The sequence below is a fragment of the Branchiostoma floridae genome, chromosome 17, assembly GCF_000003815.2.
Source record: "Branchiostoma floridae strain S238N-H82 chromosome 17, Bfl_VNyyK, whole genome shotgun sequence".
Lineage (NCBI taxonomy): Eukaryota > Metazoa > Chordata > Leptocardii > Amphioxiformes > Branchiostomatidae > Branchiostoma > Branchiostoma floridae.
Genome location: NC_049995.1, coordinates 2449833 through 2466808, shown reverse-complemented (window position 1 = coordinate 2466808; position 16976 = coordinate 2449833). Strand labels below are relative to the sequence as shown.

The 16976-nt window shown below is 38.8% G+C and overlaps 1 protein-coding gene across 4 annotated transcripts; it reads left to right on the top strand.

Annotated features, from left to right (window-relative positions):
* The first annotated feature begins 20 nt into the window (after positions 1-20).
* Positions 21-15142, top strand: LOC118404778 (14-3-3 protein zeta-like). Of its 4 annotated transcripts, none has more exons than XM_035804115.1 (5): positions 21-671; positions 4815-4938; positions 6141-6304; positions 8574-8669; positions 13606-15142. In XM_035804115.1, exons 1-5 carry the CDS (start codon positions 369-371, stop codon positions 13666-13668), a joined length of 750 nt encoding a protein of 249 aa, XP_035660008.1. In that variant the 5' UTR covers positions 21-368; the 3' UTR covers positions 13669-15142. The 4 variants fall into 4 exon arrangements, with proteins under 4 accessions (XP_035660008.1, XP_035660009.1, XP_035660005.1 ...); XM_035804116.1 differs by lacking the exon at positions 6141-6304 and adding an exon at positions 5895-6055; XM_035804112.1 differs by lacking the exon at positions 13606-15142 and adding an exon at positions 9824-10623.
* The last annotated feature ends 1834 nt before the right edge of the window (positions 15143-16976 follow it).

The window sequence follows — 16976 nt, the reverse complement described above, 5'->3', positions numbered from 1 at the left end:
AATCTTCGCCACATCACCGCCACCAGTAATCAAATACGCTTCCGCTGTGGCACTATAGTCCGAATTTCTCTTAATTCGCCCAAATTCATTTAAGTGTTTACACATATTTCGTAAAAAGACTTTTATTAAGCAAGTTATGAAATGATATATAATATGCTGTAGGAAAAGATTATAAATATTGGATAAAGTGACATCGGCGGAGAGATACCGATGTTTAATTGAGCGTACTCAGTCCAGAGTAGTCCGCCATTTCTCCTGATCGAGGAAGAATTTGTTGGATTTTGGTTCCAACGGTTTTCGACCTTTTTGGGCCCAATTTTCTCCGTCAAATTCTCTCCTCCACTTATAAAATATCCACCTAGCAGACCATGGCGGATAAGGACGAACTGGTGCAGCGGGCCAAGCTGGCAGAGCAGGCCGAACGGTACGATGACATGGCCCAGGCGATGAAGCTGGTGACCGAATGTACGGAAGCAGGACTGAGCAACGAGGAGAGGAACCTGCTGTCAGTGGCCTACAAGAACGTCGTGGGCGCCCGCCGGTCTTCATGGAGGGTCATCAGTTCCATCGAGGGGAAGACCGAAGGAGGCTCCGAAAACAAACTCAAGATGGCCAAGGAGTACCGTGCAAAGGTGGAGAAAGAGCTTGAGGAGATCTGTCAGGATGTGCTGGTAAGTCACTACTAACATGCACCCAACATGTTTTTATCACTACTGCACGTTTTTAATACTATCTACGGTTTATGAGCTATGAACTAAGAGAATATGGTTTAACGGTTTGTGTTATTTTATAGAGAATTTGATGATCAATGTAGGATATTATAAAAGTACTACATGTATAAGGATATGTAGGCGGAGTCAACACCCGACGTCATGCTTTAGTTCGATATTTCGTGCTACACAAGGCCTGTTTTCCTCACAATCACAAGAAAAGGAAGGGAAATATTTGTCTAGAGTGGTTATTTAGAGGTTGGTGAGGTGTTGGATGGGTTAAAGTTGGTGCTTTAAGGAGAGATCGGTTGATAAAGGGGGTAAAAAATCGTGTAGTACGTTTGCCGCATGCATACTGCACATGATGTTCAAAATGGCGGCCAGCGCTAGCGACCGTTGCGGTGGGCTCCCGACCTTACACAGGTTACCGAGAGATTCTTTCGGGCAAATTTCCAAGTAGAAAGCTAAATTTCCACAAGTCTGACATGTTATAAACAAACAGACGTCGTTGTGTTGTGTTTTCTGACGACTGGGTAGGTGTGACGAGAGGAAGTCGGTTTAGAGAGGAGGCAGCCCCACCCTAATTTTCGGTAGGACGGTTACATTTCTGGGTCAACAGAGGGGCGAGATCAGTTTTCAAAGGCGTCGCGCAGGGGATTCACCTTCAGTTGTCACCTCTGGGACGCCTCTTACGGCCTGTGGCTCGGTCTTGTTTTTTTCTCTGGAATGTTTGGAATGTTTTTGTCAGGATGCGGAAGCGATTTGCAGGAAGGAAAGGCGGAACACAAAGGGGTGACATCATCCCACACCCACCTAACTCATGCCCAGATGAGCTGTCCCATGGCGGGAGGGGTGGGAGCGGCCCAAGATTTTGCATTTTTCCCTCTCCTGGATTCAAAACCAGAAGCTAGATAGCACCAAATTTCATGAGATCTCTCTGTTTGAAATCTGTTGAGACAGAATTTTTATGTTTGCACCTGTTTCCTTTGAAAGTGAAACTATTACAGAAAAGATGTTACACATTGACACATGCAGGGATCCCTCCTACTGACAAGTAGATAAAATTAAAAAGCCCTTCCCCCCTCCCACAAATGTGTATCATCATAGTTATTCCTTATGTTTCTTTGTTAGAAATATCCTGAGATTTCTGAAGGTAATATAGAAGACATATGTTCACTTTCAAAATGTATTGTAATTATACAACCTATTTTGAGGTGTGACTGTTGGATGACTGTATGACTCACTATGTTAAATGAAGGTCTAGGTTGGTGTTTCCATATTCAGCCATTCCTTTTTTTTTGCCTGATACTGTCTGTCAGAAACAGCGAGTAGAGGAATTGATTTTTTTAATGGCGACTGGTCGTTAAACGTAATCAATAGAGGACGTTATTAGTTGGAAAGCTAAATCTCGGGAATGATCGTCACATGCTCCCTGTAGGTTCAGTTGATGTAGTTTGCTTTAGTAGGTGATTCGAGGACAGCAGATTCGAGGGTATGTTGTCTGTGGGTTTAGTTTGCATGTTATTAGAATACATCCTAGTGTATTATCAGATTTGTCGTCCCTTGGGATACACCTCTTCTTTACATTAGGCATGCAAAGGTAATTAATGCCAATTAATATTTCTCCAGGCCTTTTGGTTTGAGTAATTAGAAAATGCATGAAAATTCATTATTGTAAAAACCAGAGAACAGCTGGTGCCAGCTTACATTGCGTTTTATGATTTTTTGTGAATCACTCAATAATGTGCAGGTGAAGTCTAGTCAAGCATAAACCTGAATGTCCTTTATGAGCAAATTAGGTTGCACAAATCAGGTTTTACAACTAGGCAGTTGAAAGGATTGTCTCCAGTATTGTTTTGTGACAGTGCTAGATGCTGCATTTGTGAACGAGGAAGGAGAAAATGTCTGAATCTTGAATTATTAATAAGAAACCCCTCCAGGGAAGTAAGACTGCCTAGGGGCAGGTGAAGTTTCTAGAACGGAGACACAGTTGCATAATGTAGGTTGTAATGAGATTGCCCTGTGGTATAAGGATCACAGTTGGCAACTGTCACGAGTGTGCTTCTGAAGCAGGTGCACTGAGCCGCCCCCCTCCCCCTCACATACACATGTGAGTCATGTCACTACAGAACAAGTTGGAATGATCTCTAACACACACACACACCCCAACGTTTTGACATAAGTGGCAGCTGGGTTCTAACCTATCATTTTAGTCATGGGGTCAGTGGTTGTAATAAGTATGTTAGGCTTCAACTTTAGCACGCATGGCTCAAACACTAATGAATAATTATGGCCTCTTAAAACAGGTGGTAGAACAATGTTGTTTCACCTATCCTTAGTGTTATTCACACCAATTCTAAGAATGTATGATATTTAAATCCTTTTCAAATACTCTTGTTGGAAACCATACTTGAGTTTGCCATAGATTGCATGTAGGATGTGCAATTGGTATGTTTCAAGGTTATTGTCCCTTTGGGAGTTAAGGTTATAGATCAAAAGATCAAAATGACTGAATTGTTGCCTTAGACTGTAGCAGTATTAATGCTGTTTCAGAGATAATTCGATTACTGCTTTAGTGCCTGGTGACTTTGTAGTACCACAGGCAACGTGTAGAAATTTGTTATCTAGGAAATCAGGTCCTTGCCAGTGGCAAATTTTATTGCACCAATATTTTAGGTTGGTGATAAAATCCTGAGCAAGGTAACTTGTTTGAAGTAAATGTAGCTGGGATTATGTTGAACAGTTAATGATTTCAACATTTTTGTTCATTTTCGTGGTGTAAGAATGTATTCATTGCTACTTAAGGTGTTCACAAATTGCAAGCTGTAATTTAAAAAGTAATTTTTCTCATATGCAGTATTTGTGTGAACAAGCTAGGAACAAAATATGATTTTTCAGAGGGAAAATTGAATTGCTAGGTCATTACATAGCATACATGTGTTACTGTATTGTTTAAAGATTGATCTTAGAATAGTCTACTGTAAAACTAAGCCCTCACAATTTTTCAGATGATATGCAATAGGCTGTCCTGTTAGATTTACGAGACAATAAAAGCTGTTAACATTTGATATGGCCGGTCACGGGTTGCATCTTTGAGTGACCACTGTTTCAAGGTCTAATTTTTGTAAGTCATAGTCAGAATCAACATGATAGGGACAAATTTAAACATATCACTCAAGTCTTGTATAAAAATACTGGAACAGTTTGAGACTTCAAGCATGTTCCATAGATTTTTTATGTGAAGAATTAAGATCAATATTTTTCTGATGATTAATGCAATAGACAATGGACGCTTGGCATGGATGAGCTCAAGCTTGGAAATGTGTTAAGTGCACACATGAATGCAAGGAATCTTACTCCTGCTTAAAAATTTGTGTCATTTGTGCTAATTAACTTCATTAACATAATTGACCTATTACTGAGTGTAATTAACATTCTTGGGAGTAATTAGCTAATGAAGTTGCTTCCGTAACAAATGTAGATCTTGAATTGTGACATCTGTAAGGCTTTTAAGATAGCAAAGGTACACTGTACTGACTTAGACTTAATCTCAGAGGCTTTTAGAATGATGTTAAGTTTGTTGGTTTAAGAGCAGGCTGATGTTTGCTGAGAACTTTCACATGACACACATACATGCAGAGGTGAACGTCCTTAAAAGGGCAGGCTACACCATAGGCATGGTCTGGTTAAATAGTTCCCAGTGATTTGGTGGTTAATGTTCTTCTAAAGTGTCTTTTTATGTTTGTCTGTTAAGTGTGTAAGTGTAACAACTAGTTACAAGGGCTAGGGGCATTTTTGTAGTCACATGTACATTTTGCCTGGATTTTTTTTTTCTGCTTGTGACATTGCAAGAAAAAGGTATTGCATTGTGGTATCTCCATTTATGGTTAGACTGTTCCAATGTACTGTAGATTTTAAAATATTCACTGTATTTTTTAAATTATTATTTTTACATTGACCTCAGACACCATATTTGCTAACAGACCTTGGCTACCGCTTTACAAGTAAACTTTGAATTTTCACTGCACCACTAGATTTGGGTGCTGTAAATTTTAAGTGATTTTACAGTATCTTTAACAACCTGTTTCTGTTTTTGTTTTGCAGAACCTGCTTGATAAACACCTGATCCCGAGGGCTGATTCTGCAGAGAGCAAAGTTTTCTATCTGAAGATGAAGGGAGACTACTACCGGTATTTGGCAGAAGTCGCCTCCGGAACGAAAAGAGATGGTCAGTCACCGTTTTGTGTCGCACTTAACAGGTTTAACAAAGAAATTGTATTTGTGTTTGCATGTCACGTGTGATATTGGTACGTACTTAATGTACCTGTTGATGTTGATAGTCGACCAATGGCCAAACCAAAAGACTGGAAATGAAGAAGACAATTGAATCCATTATTAAACGATGAACTATCCATTGGTTGCATGTTGTAGTGAAGCATGCGTTTTCAATGGTCTGCAAAACAGTAACAGGTTGGAGTCTTTGTATGTGAATCAGGCCATAGAACTCACCCATTCTCATTCATTCATGTAATGGATGATTCGTGCACAGAAAGCTGACAGTGTCAGTTAAGAACTAAATTGACTATTGTGTGCTGTAAAGAAATGGCAATTTTTGTAAAGATTTTCTCATCATAAGATCCAGTGCATGGTAAACTTTCCCTATATTTTTATGCACAGAAATATTGAATATTGCACAGAAATATTGAATAATCTTCTCGGTGAAAGTTTTGGTATTTTCTTAGCTTGTTTGGAGGTTCACAGGTAAGATAGAAATGTTAGAAAACAGTTGGAGTAAATAAATCATTTGGTTCTTTGCCAGAAAACTAACAGTTTTGGCTCCTACCACATAAGAAGAGCACCATCATGTATTATTCCCATTGAACAAAAGATGTTTCCCCGTTTCCGTCTTAATTTTTTATTGGAACAAAGATGTTTGGCCAATAAAAAAACAGTCCACAAAGAGCATCAGCAAAAATCTTAACTGTTAGCAGCATCATTTGCACTTTATCCTGTTAAGTGTACTGCCATTGTGAAGCGTAGCCCTTGTTTGTTATGTGACAATAGCTTGTTCGTTGTGGTGTCTGTAGAGAAATGATTTTGTTTTGACTTTGTGTTTGTTTGTTTGTACCCTTGCCTGGCAGAATGCCAGATAAACACCAAGCCTTTACTCTATGTTCACCACAGATGTAGTAAAGGATTCGAAGTCAGCATACGAGGATGCTGAAAAAGCAGCCAGTGATTTGAGTTCGACACACCCCATCCGACTTGGGCTGGCGTTAAACTTTTCTGTTTTCTTCTATGAGATCGTAGAGAACCCTCAACAAGCCTGCAAATTGGCCAAAAAGGTACATGTTCTGACCTAGTCGTAAGGCGCCTCACCACCCTATGTCTGTGTACACACACTCACCTTTCTTACATCTTTCTTCACAGAAGTAGTTCGCGAGTCACAAACTGCTTACCAGTCAGCGTTTGATATCAGTAAGACTGACTTGCAGCCTACCCACCCCATCCGCCTTGGTTTGGCCCTCAACTTCTCGGTGTTTTACTATGAAATTCTAAATGCTCCCGACAAGGCCTGCCATCTCGCCAAACAGGTACGGTGTGTGGGATCTCTCTTTCCTCTTTCCAGATCCTGTCGGATAGCAACCCACGTGCCATGCCTGCCTGGAAAAGGGGCAGAGAAAAAAAGAAAAAAGCATCAACTCAGTTGCTCAAGCAGAAAGAAAAGTAGTACATCAATCATCTCTCGCAGTAACTCATGGGAAACGATAAGAGTTGAACAATTCTGCATGCGTCATGTGGAATTTATAACAGCAGAGATTCATCCTAATGTCTAACACGTTTTAAAAATTGTAACGAGTACATGTGGCAAAAGCACCGCTTTTTCGTAGTATGGAAAAGTATTATTTCATAATGCACACGTAATCAGTTCCTCGAGCTGAACGGTTTCTTAGAATACTACTGCTTCTTAAAACATTGAAGATTTGAATATTATGGTAATACGTGTTGTTACAAGAGCCAATAGTTATAAACAAGTACAGCTAACAAAGTATCAGCTGAAAAAAATGCAAGTAATAATAGTTGTAGGCATTTTCGTGGAGAAAAGTGCTCTCGATGTGTCACCAAAAACTAGTCAATTTGTTACAGTAAAGAACACAATTTGTTGCAGTAAAAAAGAAAGTGGAAAAAAGTAGTAAAAGGAAACTGTAGGGAGATGTGGTACCTGGGTTGCTATGGTCCATTATGTTATACTTCTGCACCGTTTATTGCACAACCTCTGTGCGACTCTAACGGCACTCCTACGCTGTTTACATCTTGCCTATTCATTCCACTTGTACTTTCGCTATCTCGAGAAACTGCTGACGCTTAACTCCGCCCGCCTGCCACCACCAACCGTGGGCCTCTCTAACCGTATGCTTGCTTCTGCATCTTTTTCTACTACTAACCTACGACGAGAGTTAACCCTACACAGTGCAAGTTGTGTTGTCCACACCTCATAGTCTCAAACGGCAGGCTTTAAAACTAACGATTTGTTCCACCAAACATTTTGTTGTCTATCTTCTACTCTTCTCTAACTCCTCCCCGCTACCGATACCAGGCGAGATTTGACAAGGTGGACATGGCAGCAGTTTGCACTATGTCTCTTTTGCTGCTGGCTCGATTCTGAGTTTGCCTATCCCCCCAGATTTGCGGCAAACCCATAAAACAGCATGTCCTACGCCCCCCTCCCCCCTGCCCCCCCAGCAAAACCTGGACCTGATATTAGTGCAGAGGAACACATGATACTTCTGATACTGGAAAAAGAGATGGAATGAACCAACAACGGGTAGAAAATAGTGTATTTGGTACTGAAGATTTATTTTTTTATATTGTATTGAATGAAGCTGTTTTGTTGTAGCACAAAAAATGTTTTGTGGTGGACTTTTCTGATGTTGATGTTGAAATGAATTGCGATGGTCCATTCCACATTTCACAAAGCAAGACTTCAGACTGTATGAAGATGTTCCAAAATGAAAGACTCGGCTGTCCTTTTTAAGAACAAAGAAATGGAAAATCAACCAATGCCAAGTGAAGTATCAAGTCTGAAGTCTTGTATAAGAAATCTAAGGAATGTTTCCTGAGAATTTGCTGTGTTAAGATGAAGTATTGATAGATGTAGTCTCTGATATGCTTTGCATTCATACTTGAAGTATGATGGCCAGCAGTACCGTGGTTGTGTTGCTATGCTGATTAATGGATTATCATTTTGTAATAGTTAAGGTTTTGTACTGAATGCTTCTATTTGCATCACTATTGTTTTGAACAGGGACAACTTGGCACATATTTTGCTCAGCAAATAAACTTATTTGTTGTTGTCCAAGAACGGCAGCTGCCTGCTTGAATTGATTGATATACCAAATGCTCAATCGTTATGGTTTAATGTTTAGGATGAAATGTATGTAGCATTGGCTATCATAATATGTTATTGTTGACAAATGCATCTAGTAAACAGCCGTTTATTCTGTAACAATGCTGTGTTCCTGCAACTATGAAGCATGAATGCAGGAAAATATGTTTGTTTTGGTTTATGTCTTTGCATTATTTAGTGCAAGGAAAATTATGGTATCTCGAGCTTTGCAACTAGCCAACTAAAATGCCTGTTTGCAAATGCTACTTGTCTTGTAAAAGATGAAAGTTACTATTCTTGATACAACTGCCTTAATTAGTTTAAGAAAAATTAAGCATTTTGGTTTAAGTTCTAAGCGGAGCACAGTTTGTAGCAGATGTCTGCAATAAAAACAAAGTTTGCAGCTATTGAAAGATGTGAAAATATGGGAAAAGGGGAAGAGTTTTTGACACTAACGCCAGGTTCCCCCTCCACAGGCATTCGATGATGCAATTGCAGAGCTGGACACGTTGAATGAAGATTCGTACAAAGACAGCACTCTTATCATGCAGCTGCTCAGAGACAACCTCACGGTAAGTGTGTAGAGGTAGAAGATCAGTGTTTCACCCAGTATGTCAAGAAATCATTGTTATATGAGGGACGAAATTGATAGACATTTTGTCATCTTAACTTTTAAGAATTGGCATGTCAAATATGAAAAGAGGAAAATTTCAAATTATTCTTGAAAAAGTGTCAAAAATTACGATGAAAAATTAGTGATGTTGAAAACTGCTTTTTGGAGACGTTAACATCTTGTGTAGTATAACTTGAAAACTGAAAGCTTGTACTTGCTTCCAGCACAATTTTTGGCCACAAACATCTTGCTTTGGCTGGCATATTAAACTGCATTATTATCCTGAACTATCTATGGATTAAAAGAAAATATGGATTCTTCATTGTAATTGGCTGGAAACCAATCATACCTCTTGCTCATTGGCTGAGACCCAAACATATAAGAAACCTAATCACTTTGCCGTCTGGATGCTGGAATTGTGGTTTAGAATTTAAGCTTTGACAGTATGCCTTCTGGGCAAATTATATTAAGAATTCATGAGCTGGATGGACGTATGTGTGTGTGTGTTTGTTGTGGATGTACCTTTCCTGTGCAGTTATTGGTGCAATTGTCTTCTGTACAAGTGTTTGTGTGGTAAGTGGTCATGATTTGAACATGTTTATCATCATAGTGCGGTTACTTGTGTCATGAAAGTATGTGTTTAGAAAAATAAAAGCAGCCACAAGGATACAAATGAAAAGATAACCGAATTTGTGTACTGAGAGACCCTACGTCAAAGGAAAACAAATGCTTACAATACATATAGTACAGCTTGGGAACAAATTAATACACAAAAAGGCTGCATAATACCTTGTTCAAAAGGTAATATTATGATAGCATTCTGGCCAAATACAGTTTGGAAATATGCATTTATAAGAGAATAATAAATTTTGCACAAAAAACATCAAACGATCAGTCCACAGTGAAATAACGTTCCAAACAAAAAAGTGGCATAAATTCAGGTGCATTTGGTGTTCAACACAAAAATGGTTTATGGTTGGTCAAAGCTCCAAGTTCGCTTTGAAAACTGGAAACCGTTTGAGTTGATCCCCTAAGCTGAGGTTAACCTGTAAAAACCCGAGGGTGGTGAGGAATGACTGTTTATAATCTGTCCTCTCCTGCCTACGTGTGAAGTTCCTACTGCACCAGAGGGCCGTGCCTTACTGGAAACCCGAGCCCCAGAAGAAGAACAGGCTCATGCTCATCTCCAAGGAGAAATGGTGGACGAAGCTCTTGTTTTGTCACAAGGCGTTCGCGGCGAAACCGGAAGGGGTCGTTAAGGAACTGAACGAGAACAACAGCAACAGCAACAAGAAGAAACAAAAACCCCACCCGACCTCTTCCTGTTGAGGACGTTGGCCTCTGACTTCACCCATAATTCCATGTACCACGAAATCCACAATCCCATTTAACCTCTGAACTCTCTAGTCCATTGGTCAAACTTCACATCACTCTATTGGGAAATTTTCTTCAACATTATTCAACTCGATTGGAATTCTTCAAACTAAACAATGCAAGTCTTCAGAAATTCCTCGTAGGTGTAAATATAGCACGAAACAGGCTTTCGTGATGAATGGTAAAATTCAGGAGTCCTTGATGTCACATGTCCACCTTGAGGTTGATGTTGGCATTTTTTTAGGTTGATAACATTTTTCATAGAAAACCTAAACACGAAAGACATAAGTATTTTATTTTCTAATAAGTTAAGGGACATACTTGTCAATCCAGGTTCTTAGCAGTATGTTGTAATTCTGTTTTTTTTTTTCAATTTTTATCTAAAAATTATTTTCTTGTTTTGCTGTCAATGTTGAGGAAGGGAGGTGGTGTGGAGATGTATTTTTGAGAGAAGTTGGGTTGCCAAAGTCAGTGTGCTGCAACACCATTCAGGCACAGAGGGTGAAACGGTACTAACTGAAGTAGAGGATAACTCAGAAACAAGTGAATTGGAACACACCGAAAAATTCACACAGAGAATTCTGTCGCAAAATCAAAGGTCGAAATTGGTCTGTATAAAATTCACAAACTGAAAGATATGTCTTGACAAAGATTAAACATGTTCAGTTTTTGGACAACTTCAGCTAAAGAAATCTTGCTACATTTTGTGTTTGTGGAAAGGATGGCCCCTCTGACTTTGTTGACAGTGGTTTGTGGATTGGAAAAGAGTACGGAAAGGGACTTACTTACATTCCAGGTGTTGCGCGTTAAAGTTTAGTCCCGATCGGAGGAAGGGTCGTGTTTGTTACTGGAAGCAAGATGGACAAGTTGCATCAAGGACTCTATCTTTCATGCAAAGGATAAAATTTTCTAATCTCAAAGCAGATCCTACAATGGCATAAGATAGTACCAAACTGGCCAAGGAGTGTAGTCAGCCAAAAGGTGACCATTTGCCTTGTAGTGAAACAAACTTCACTCCTCTGCCAGCTTTTGATACTATCTACTATGCTACCGCAGGATCTGCTTGGAGATTAAAAATTTTCCTCAATTGGAAGGATCATTTGCAGTAAAACACAAAACATCACCACAAAAAAGAAGCCAAAAGATAAACCGTAGAACAAACAAAGAGTTTTGAGTGTTAGTAGTGGTACCAACGTGCATTCATGCTGCATATAAAGTCAGAATAGAACGTCCCGCCGTGTTGCCTTCGTCTGTCGTAGTTCCCGCGCTATGGCCCGCATAGCCCGCCTGGGGGACCTCACAGTCTCGTTGCCGCCGCCATTTGCCAGTGTCTCGGTCTTTGGCAGGTTAAGATACGCGAGTGTCGTCCATTTGTGAAGTCAGGTTTAAAACCAGAAATCTTACCCAGCTTGGAAGAATTCTGATATTTTAGCCTGCACAAATGCGAAATTAGTATTTATAACAACTCCTTTGATAATTTCTGAGGCTCTGACTTCAAAAATGTTGAGTCTCACATTTTTGGATATGCTTATAGATGTACATAATTGACCCCCAGCAGACAGATTTTCAAATGTTTTTCAGCTACAGAATATCTTAACTTGCCCGAGTTGAAAGTTTTTGAGGTACCCCCTTGCTAGCTGTGCCCATGGCTTGTATATTTTCCCCTTTGTTTCCCCTTCTTCCTACCCAAACTGAGCTTTAGTAATTGTGGCATGAACTGAATCTCAGTTTTTATCGTTGCAATAGTAAAAACAGTGCAATTTTTTGTTTCATGCCAAATATTAAATGTGCAATAGGTGAAAATTTTTGCCCAACATGGTCAGTGTTTTGTTTCTGTATGTCTTCTTTGTTGTTATAAAATGTGCACTTAGTGTAAGAAATGCTTTATTTATTTAAACTTCCTGCTATAAAGCAAATGTAATTTGTTTCTAAAGGAAGAAGCTTTTGTCTTTTTGGTCTACAAACTAAGTTTTTGTGCCAATTTTTGTGTAATGTTACAAGTTGTCTTAGATTATATTTTTTATTTTCATACTCTACTGCATATTTTGTTGCATTTTCTGTCAAACAGTGTTACAAAGAAGAAAGAAAGACAACCAGGTTTCTTTTCAAAGTACCTGTTAAACTATATTACAACAATTCTATTAGAATATGATATACATGTAATACTCCTTTTATAGTAGTGTGCCTCAGTGTGGTCAGGCTTTCACAGAAATTGTATTTTTGGCGTGCGAACATTTGAAGAAGGAAAGTGAATTTTACGGAAACATGAATGTGAATGGCATTTTGGAAAGAGCCCTTGAACAGGGAATTGTTGGAGTAGTTCTTGAAAAAAGGCATGAGATGATGAGTATATTTTATTGTTGAAAGCGTAACAGATAATCTAATTAAGAAGGCCCAGCACTGTATGGCACACACATAGGAAACTCAGTCATTAAAAGGAAACGATGTTACAGTTATACCAGTAAGGATAATGGGGGAGGGGGTAAAAGGCAAACAACAAACTTTCTCCGCAAAAATTGACTGGTCAAAGGAAAAAGATTGTGAAAAATGTGTGGAACTTGTTACAACAGTTCAGTCCATCTACGCCCCTCCCCCATTATTCTTTCTGATTAGCTCTCTCTCTCTACACACATTTACATGCTGCAGACCCTACCAATTGTACGGTCGCCAAACGGTCCGAATCGTTCCCTTCCCAAGTCAGCATTTGTCTTGGAAAAATCTTGGAAACATCTCTCGCGCCTTTCTCAAGATTTAATACATAATCTAGGAAAGTCTTGGATTCAAATATTTGAATTCTTTCAGTTGGAAATCTTTAACTGAAATTAGCAAGCTAGGGTCATGCTAAGGCAGGTGTTGACTTGCATTGTGAGTCTCCCTTGCTAAGTTCAGGAACATCTGTAACCTGATACAGCAAAGTCTACTTACACACCGAATGTTGCAATAGCCAGGGTCTCTTGTGGTATTGGAGACTCGCAGTGGTGAAAGAAGGGATTCTTCAAATGCTGCATTTTCTAGATAACCTACTGTACTAACTTGTACGGTACATTGTGAACATTTCTCCAGCAATAAAGGATATTACAATATTACTTGTTCTACGGCTGTGGTGATTCTTATACTTTGAATATAATGCAGATAGTGACAGTGTGAATGTGTACAACACAATATTACTTGTTCTATGGCTGTGGTTATTATTATAGTTTATATGTAGAATGTGTGTGTTTGTGGGAGTGTATGTCTAATTTGTGGCGAGAAACTTGCGCTGGCTTCTATGCTGCGTGCATCGGGAAGGTCGCAAGCTGAAGGGGCAAAAAGAAGCAAAACAAATTGCCCACATCGCATGCAGTTGCTCGAAAACAAACAATTTTAAAAGTCCGAAACATCCTTGTGGCTTCTTTGCGAACAAAAAATTGCCGGATTGATGATAATGCATGACTGAAGTGTGCCTCCTCCTGCATGGCTGTTGAGAATGAGATTCTCTTGGCGCTGACCTCTGACCTTTGACCTTCTTTCTGTCCCCTCAGCTGTGGACGTCCGACACCTCAGGTGACGACGACCGTGGGGAGGAACAGCAGGAGCAGCAGTAGAGGTCCCCTCCGAGAAACGTCAGCACCTACCACTAGTATATTATCTTGAGAATTCCACCCTAGCTAAAATTGAACAATAAAAACATTAAGAACGTCATTTTTTTCATGAAAAAAACACCATCCCCATTGTGTGAGTAGTAGCAGTAGTAGCATTGACTCTAGTCGTGGCTTGGCCAAGTGAAGAAGAATAAATAGTAGTCGTTCATGGTTACCATATTCCGGTGTAAGGGGGGTGAAAGGGGTATAAACTAATTGTCATTGTGCCGAGTATTTGCGAAACTATTTGATTAGGTTGCTCTATGTTTGTTGGTTACTTAACCGATTGTGAGTCCGTTGTCTATGGGGGAATTACAAAGGTATCAGTTGTGCTTTGCAAGGGAATGTAGACGTAGATTTGCAACAGGAAGAAAAATGTTAAATGAAACTGTCGTAGCCAAAAAAAAAATGTCTTGAAAAAAAAAAGAGAAGTTAGTAAGTAAGTACTTGGATGTATGTATTTCCTTTGCCGGAATGGAAGGATACGTCGTTTTTCTTTTTTCATTCTCGGTATTTGGGCGGGGGTGCGGTGCGTAATGTAAGCCGCTCACCTAAGCAAGGTGGTAGAGTCGAGTCACTTTAATTTGTTGGTTTTGATTGTTGTAGTAGACTTGTTGCGCAATGGATCCGCATTTCCCGATGGAACCTCTCTCCTCGCTTCTGCACTCAGCCAACACCGCCACTATTCGCTGTGTTGTGAGGTTGCTGTGACAATTAGATTATCAAATAAAAATAAAATCCAACCAAAAAAAAGAGTATACATTACATGAAATGCAAAAGTACCAAGGACCATTGCAGAACGGTTGATCTTTGTTTTCACTACTTTCCTGCTTGCATGCCTTCCCATTTTATAACTGGCCTTGTACTGTGAAGTAGAAGTAAAGAGATATCACTGAATGTATCCCTCAGCCTGGCTTCGTGTGATTCCATCTAATGTATAATGTGTGTATACGTTTCCTCTCAGGTGTTAGGAGACAAGTCTTAACCACAGACAATAGCTACGCAAATATGTATTTTAACCGTAAACTGCTTCCCTTTGGCATTTGTTATTTTAGAATAAAACACTGAACAATTTACATAGCTTCTTTATCTGGTTCTTCCAGACTACAGAGCTACAGAATTGGGCAAACATGTCAGAATTTGTCCGCAAAATTTAAGATAAGGCCAGTAACTGGGAGACAAGCCTGGAAAATTTAAGACACTTCTACGCTTATCGCTTGGTAACAAAAACCAAAGGAATTGTAACAAAGAAATTGGTTGCTCACTTGGGATGATTTTAAATAATTTGCCTTCTAGTGTATGGGATAAATGGATATTAGTGATTGCAGGTGATTTCTGTACACGATGAACTTAATCGTACACCCATGCACCTGAGGGAAATGTGTACACACTGGTTAGAATGGATATGCTTCTCATAAAAGTGATCTCTGCAAAGAAACTTTTTAAGGCTCCTGAGCTTGATTGTGTGTCCTTCTTCCAAGGGTTATAGAATTTGTCTACGGGAAATACATGTTTGATCATTGAAACGCTAAGAAATTTTGGTGGGGTGGTGGACTCCATAGACATGAAATAAAAACAAACTAGAAAGTCTAAAGGAAGAAGAAAGGAGTTTCCTTGAACATCTTTGTTGAATCTTTAAGTGATCAATTTTAGCATTTCCCATCATGTATGGTAATAAACTAAGCACAGTTTGGGGTTGGAGAAATATGGAGCATTTACGAATGTTCTCACCTCACCTATGGCCAATTTGGCTGCAAATGTACAAAAATGGTGCATGGACCAGAGGTACAATTGTAATCTAACTTAGAATCATGACCCGGGTAGTGTAAAATTCTGTTCACTCAATGAACAGTTCAACTATTCTTTCATTTGTGTTGGATATTACACTTTACAGTTAAACTACTTCAAAAATGACTTTACCAACACCGACAAACTTTCAAGTTATTCTTCCAATAGTTGTAACAGACAAGACAGATATACAGCTGTAGTTGCAGGTTCCTTTTACTACGGAAGTTCCCTTAGCTCTTTCCGACCAGAACAGTGGACCACAATGGCTTTATGTCCAATCCTATTGACTGAACTTCCAGTAACATGCATGTCAGGTGAGCGACACTCACATCCTCATTACTTGGTCCAGAGGAGGGGGTTAGAGGTACTAACCACCGCACTGGACAGAGTGCACACATTACAAATTGACTAGGTAGTCAAACACTAAGTAATTATGAAAACAAAACACTTGTAGATCTATCAAGCACCAAGGTAATACTATTATAAAGTCATTGACTCCAAACACGACTTATTCTGTCAAAAGGTTTTTATTATCAAAGAAAAATATGAAGAAATGTTAGCAAAAACTACTTACAAACTTGTCAGTAGACCAGCTACTTAGCTATGCAACACTTCTCTACAAAATAATAAATCTGAAAATTTACACTCAATGAAATAAAACCGCTACAAATTTACAACGATTTTCAACTAAATCAAAATACACAAATCAGAAAACTTTCTATACAGACATATCTACCTTAGTGCTATATTTGTACTTTTATTAGGCAACATATCAAGTGAATTATATTATTTGGCTATTTTGACATTAAAAGTTGGTAGCTCTACATTGTATCATGTAACATGAAATATACCTAACAGTTATAAAAATTTTACTGCATAGGTTTTCATACTGACAAATTACCTCTTTTGGACGGTTAATTTTATGGTTTTAAAAACTTAATATCTAAACATACCTAGTACCTCTCTTACATATTATCAATGGCCTAACAAACTCAGTAAGAAAAATATGGCAAGACTTATTCTATATTATCGATCATTAGCCTAAATCATTCTCTTGTCTGCAAGAAATAGATACTTGGCTTATACATGATTCAGATAAAACAAAACGAAAATCTTAAGATAAAGTCGAAAGTCACTTGTGCTTTATACAACACTTGCATAAAGTTGCATAGTATAAAAAGGATTTTTTCACACTTAAAAGCATATATGGCCAACGTTTGTACATGTATGTACAAAATAAGCATAATTTATACATTCACATTACTTTGTTACATCGGTATGGCATATTCAACTGCCTTTTCCTTTTAAAGGTACATAATCTTAAGTGTAGGAAAATTTATGTGGTATCTCTGATTCTTCATTTTGAGATTTTGGCCAAAGTGATGAACACAGAGTTTAAAATGTATCTGGGCACTGGTATATTGAAACTATAATATACAGATGTCCATGCAATTATTATCCGTCGGCGAGCACAATTTTCTATT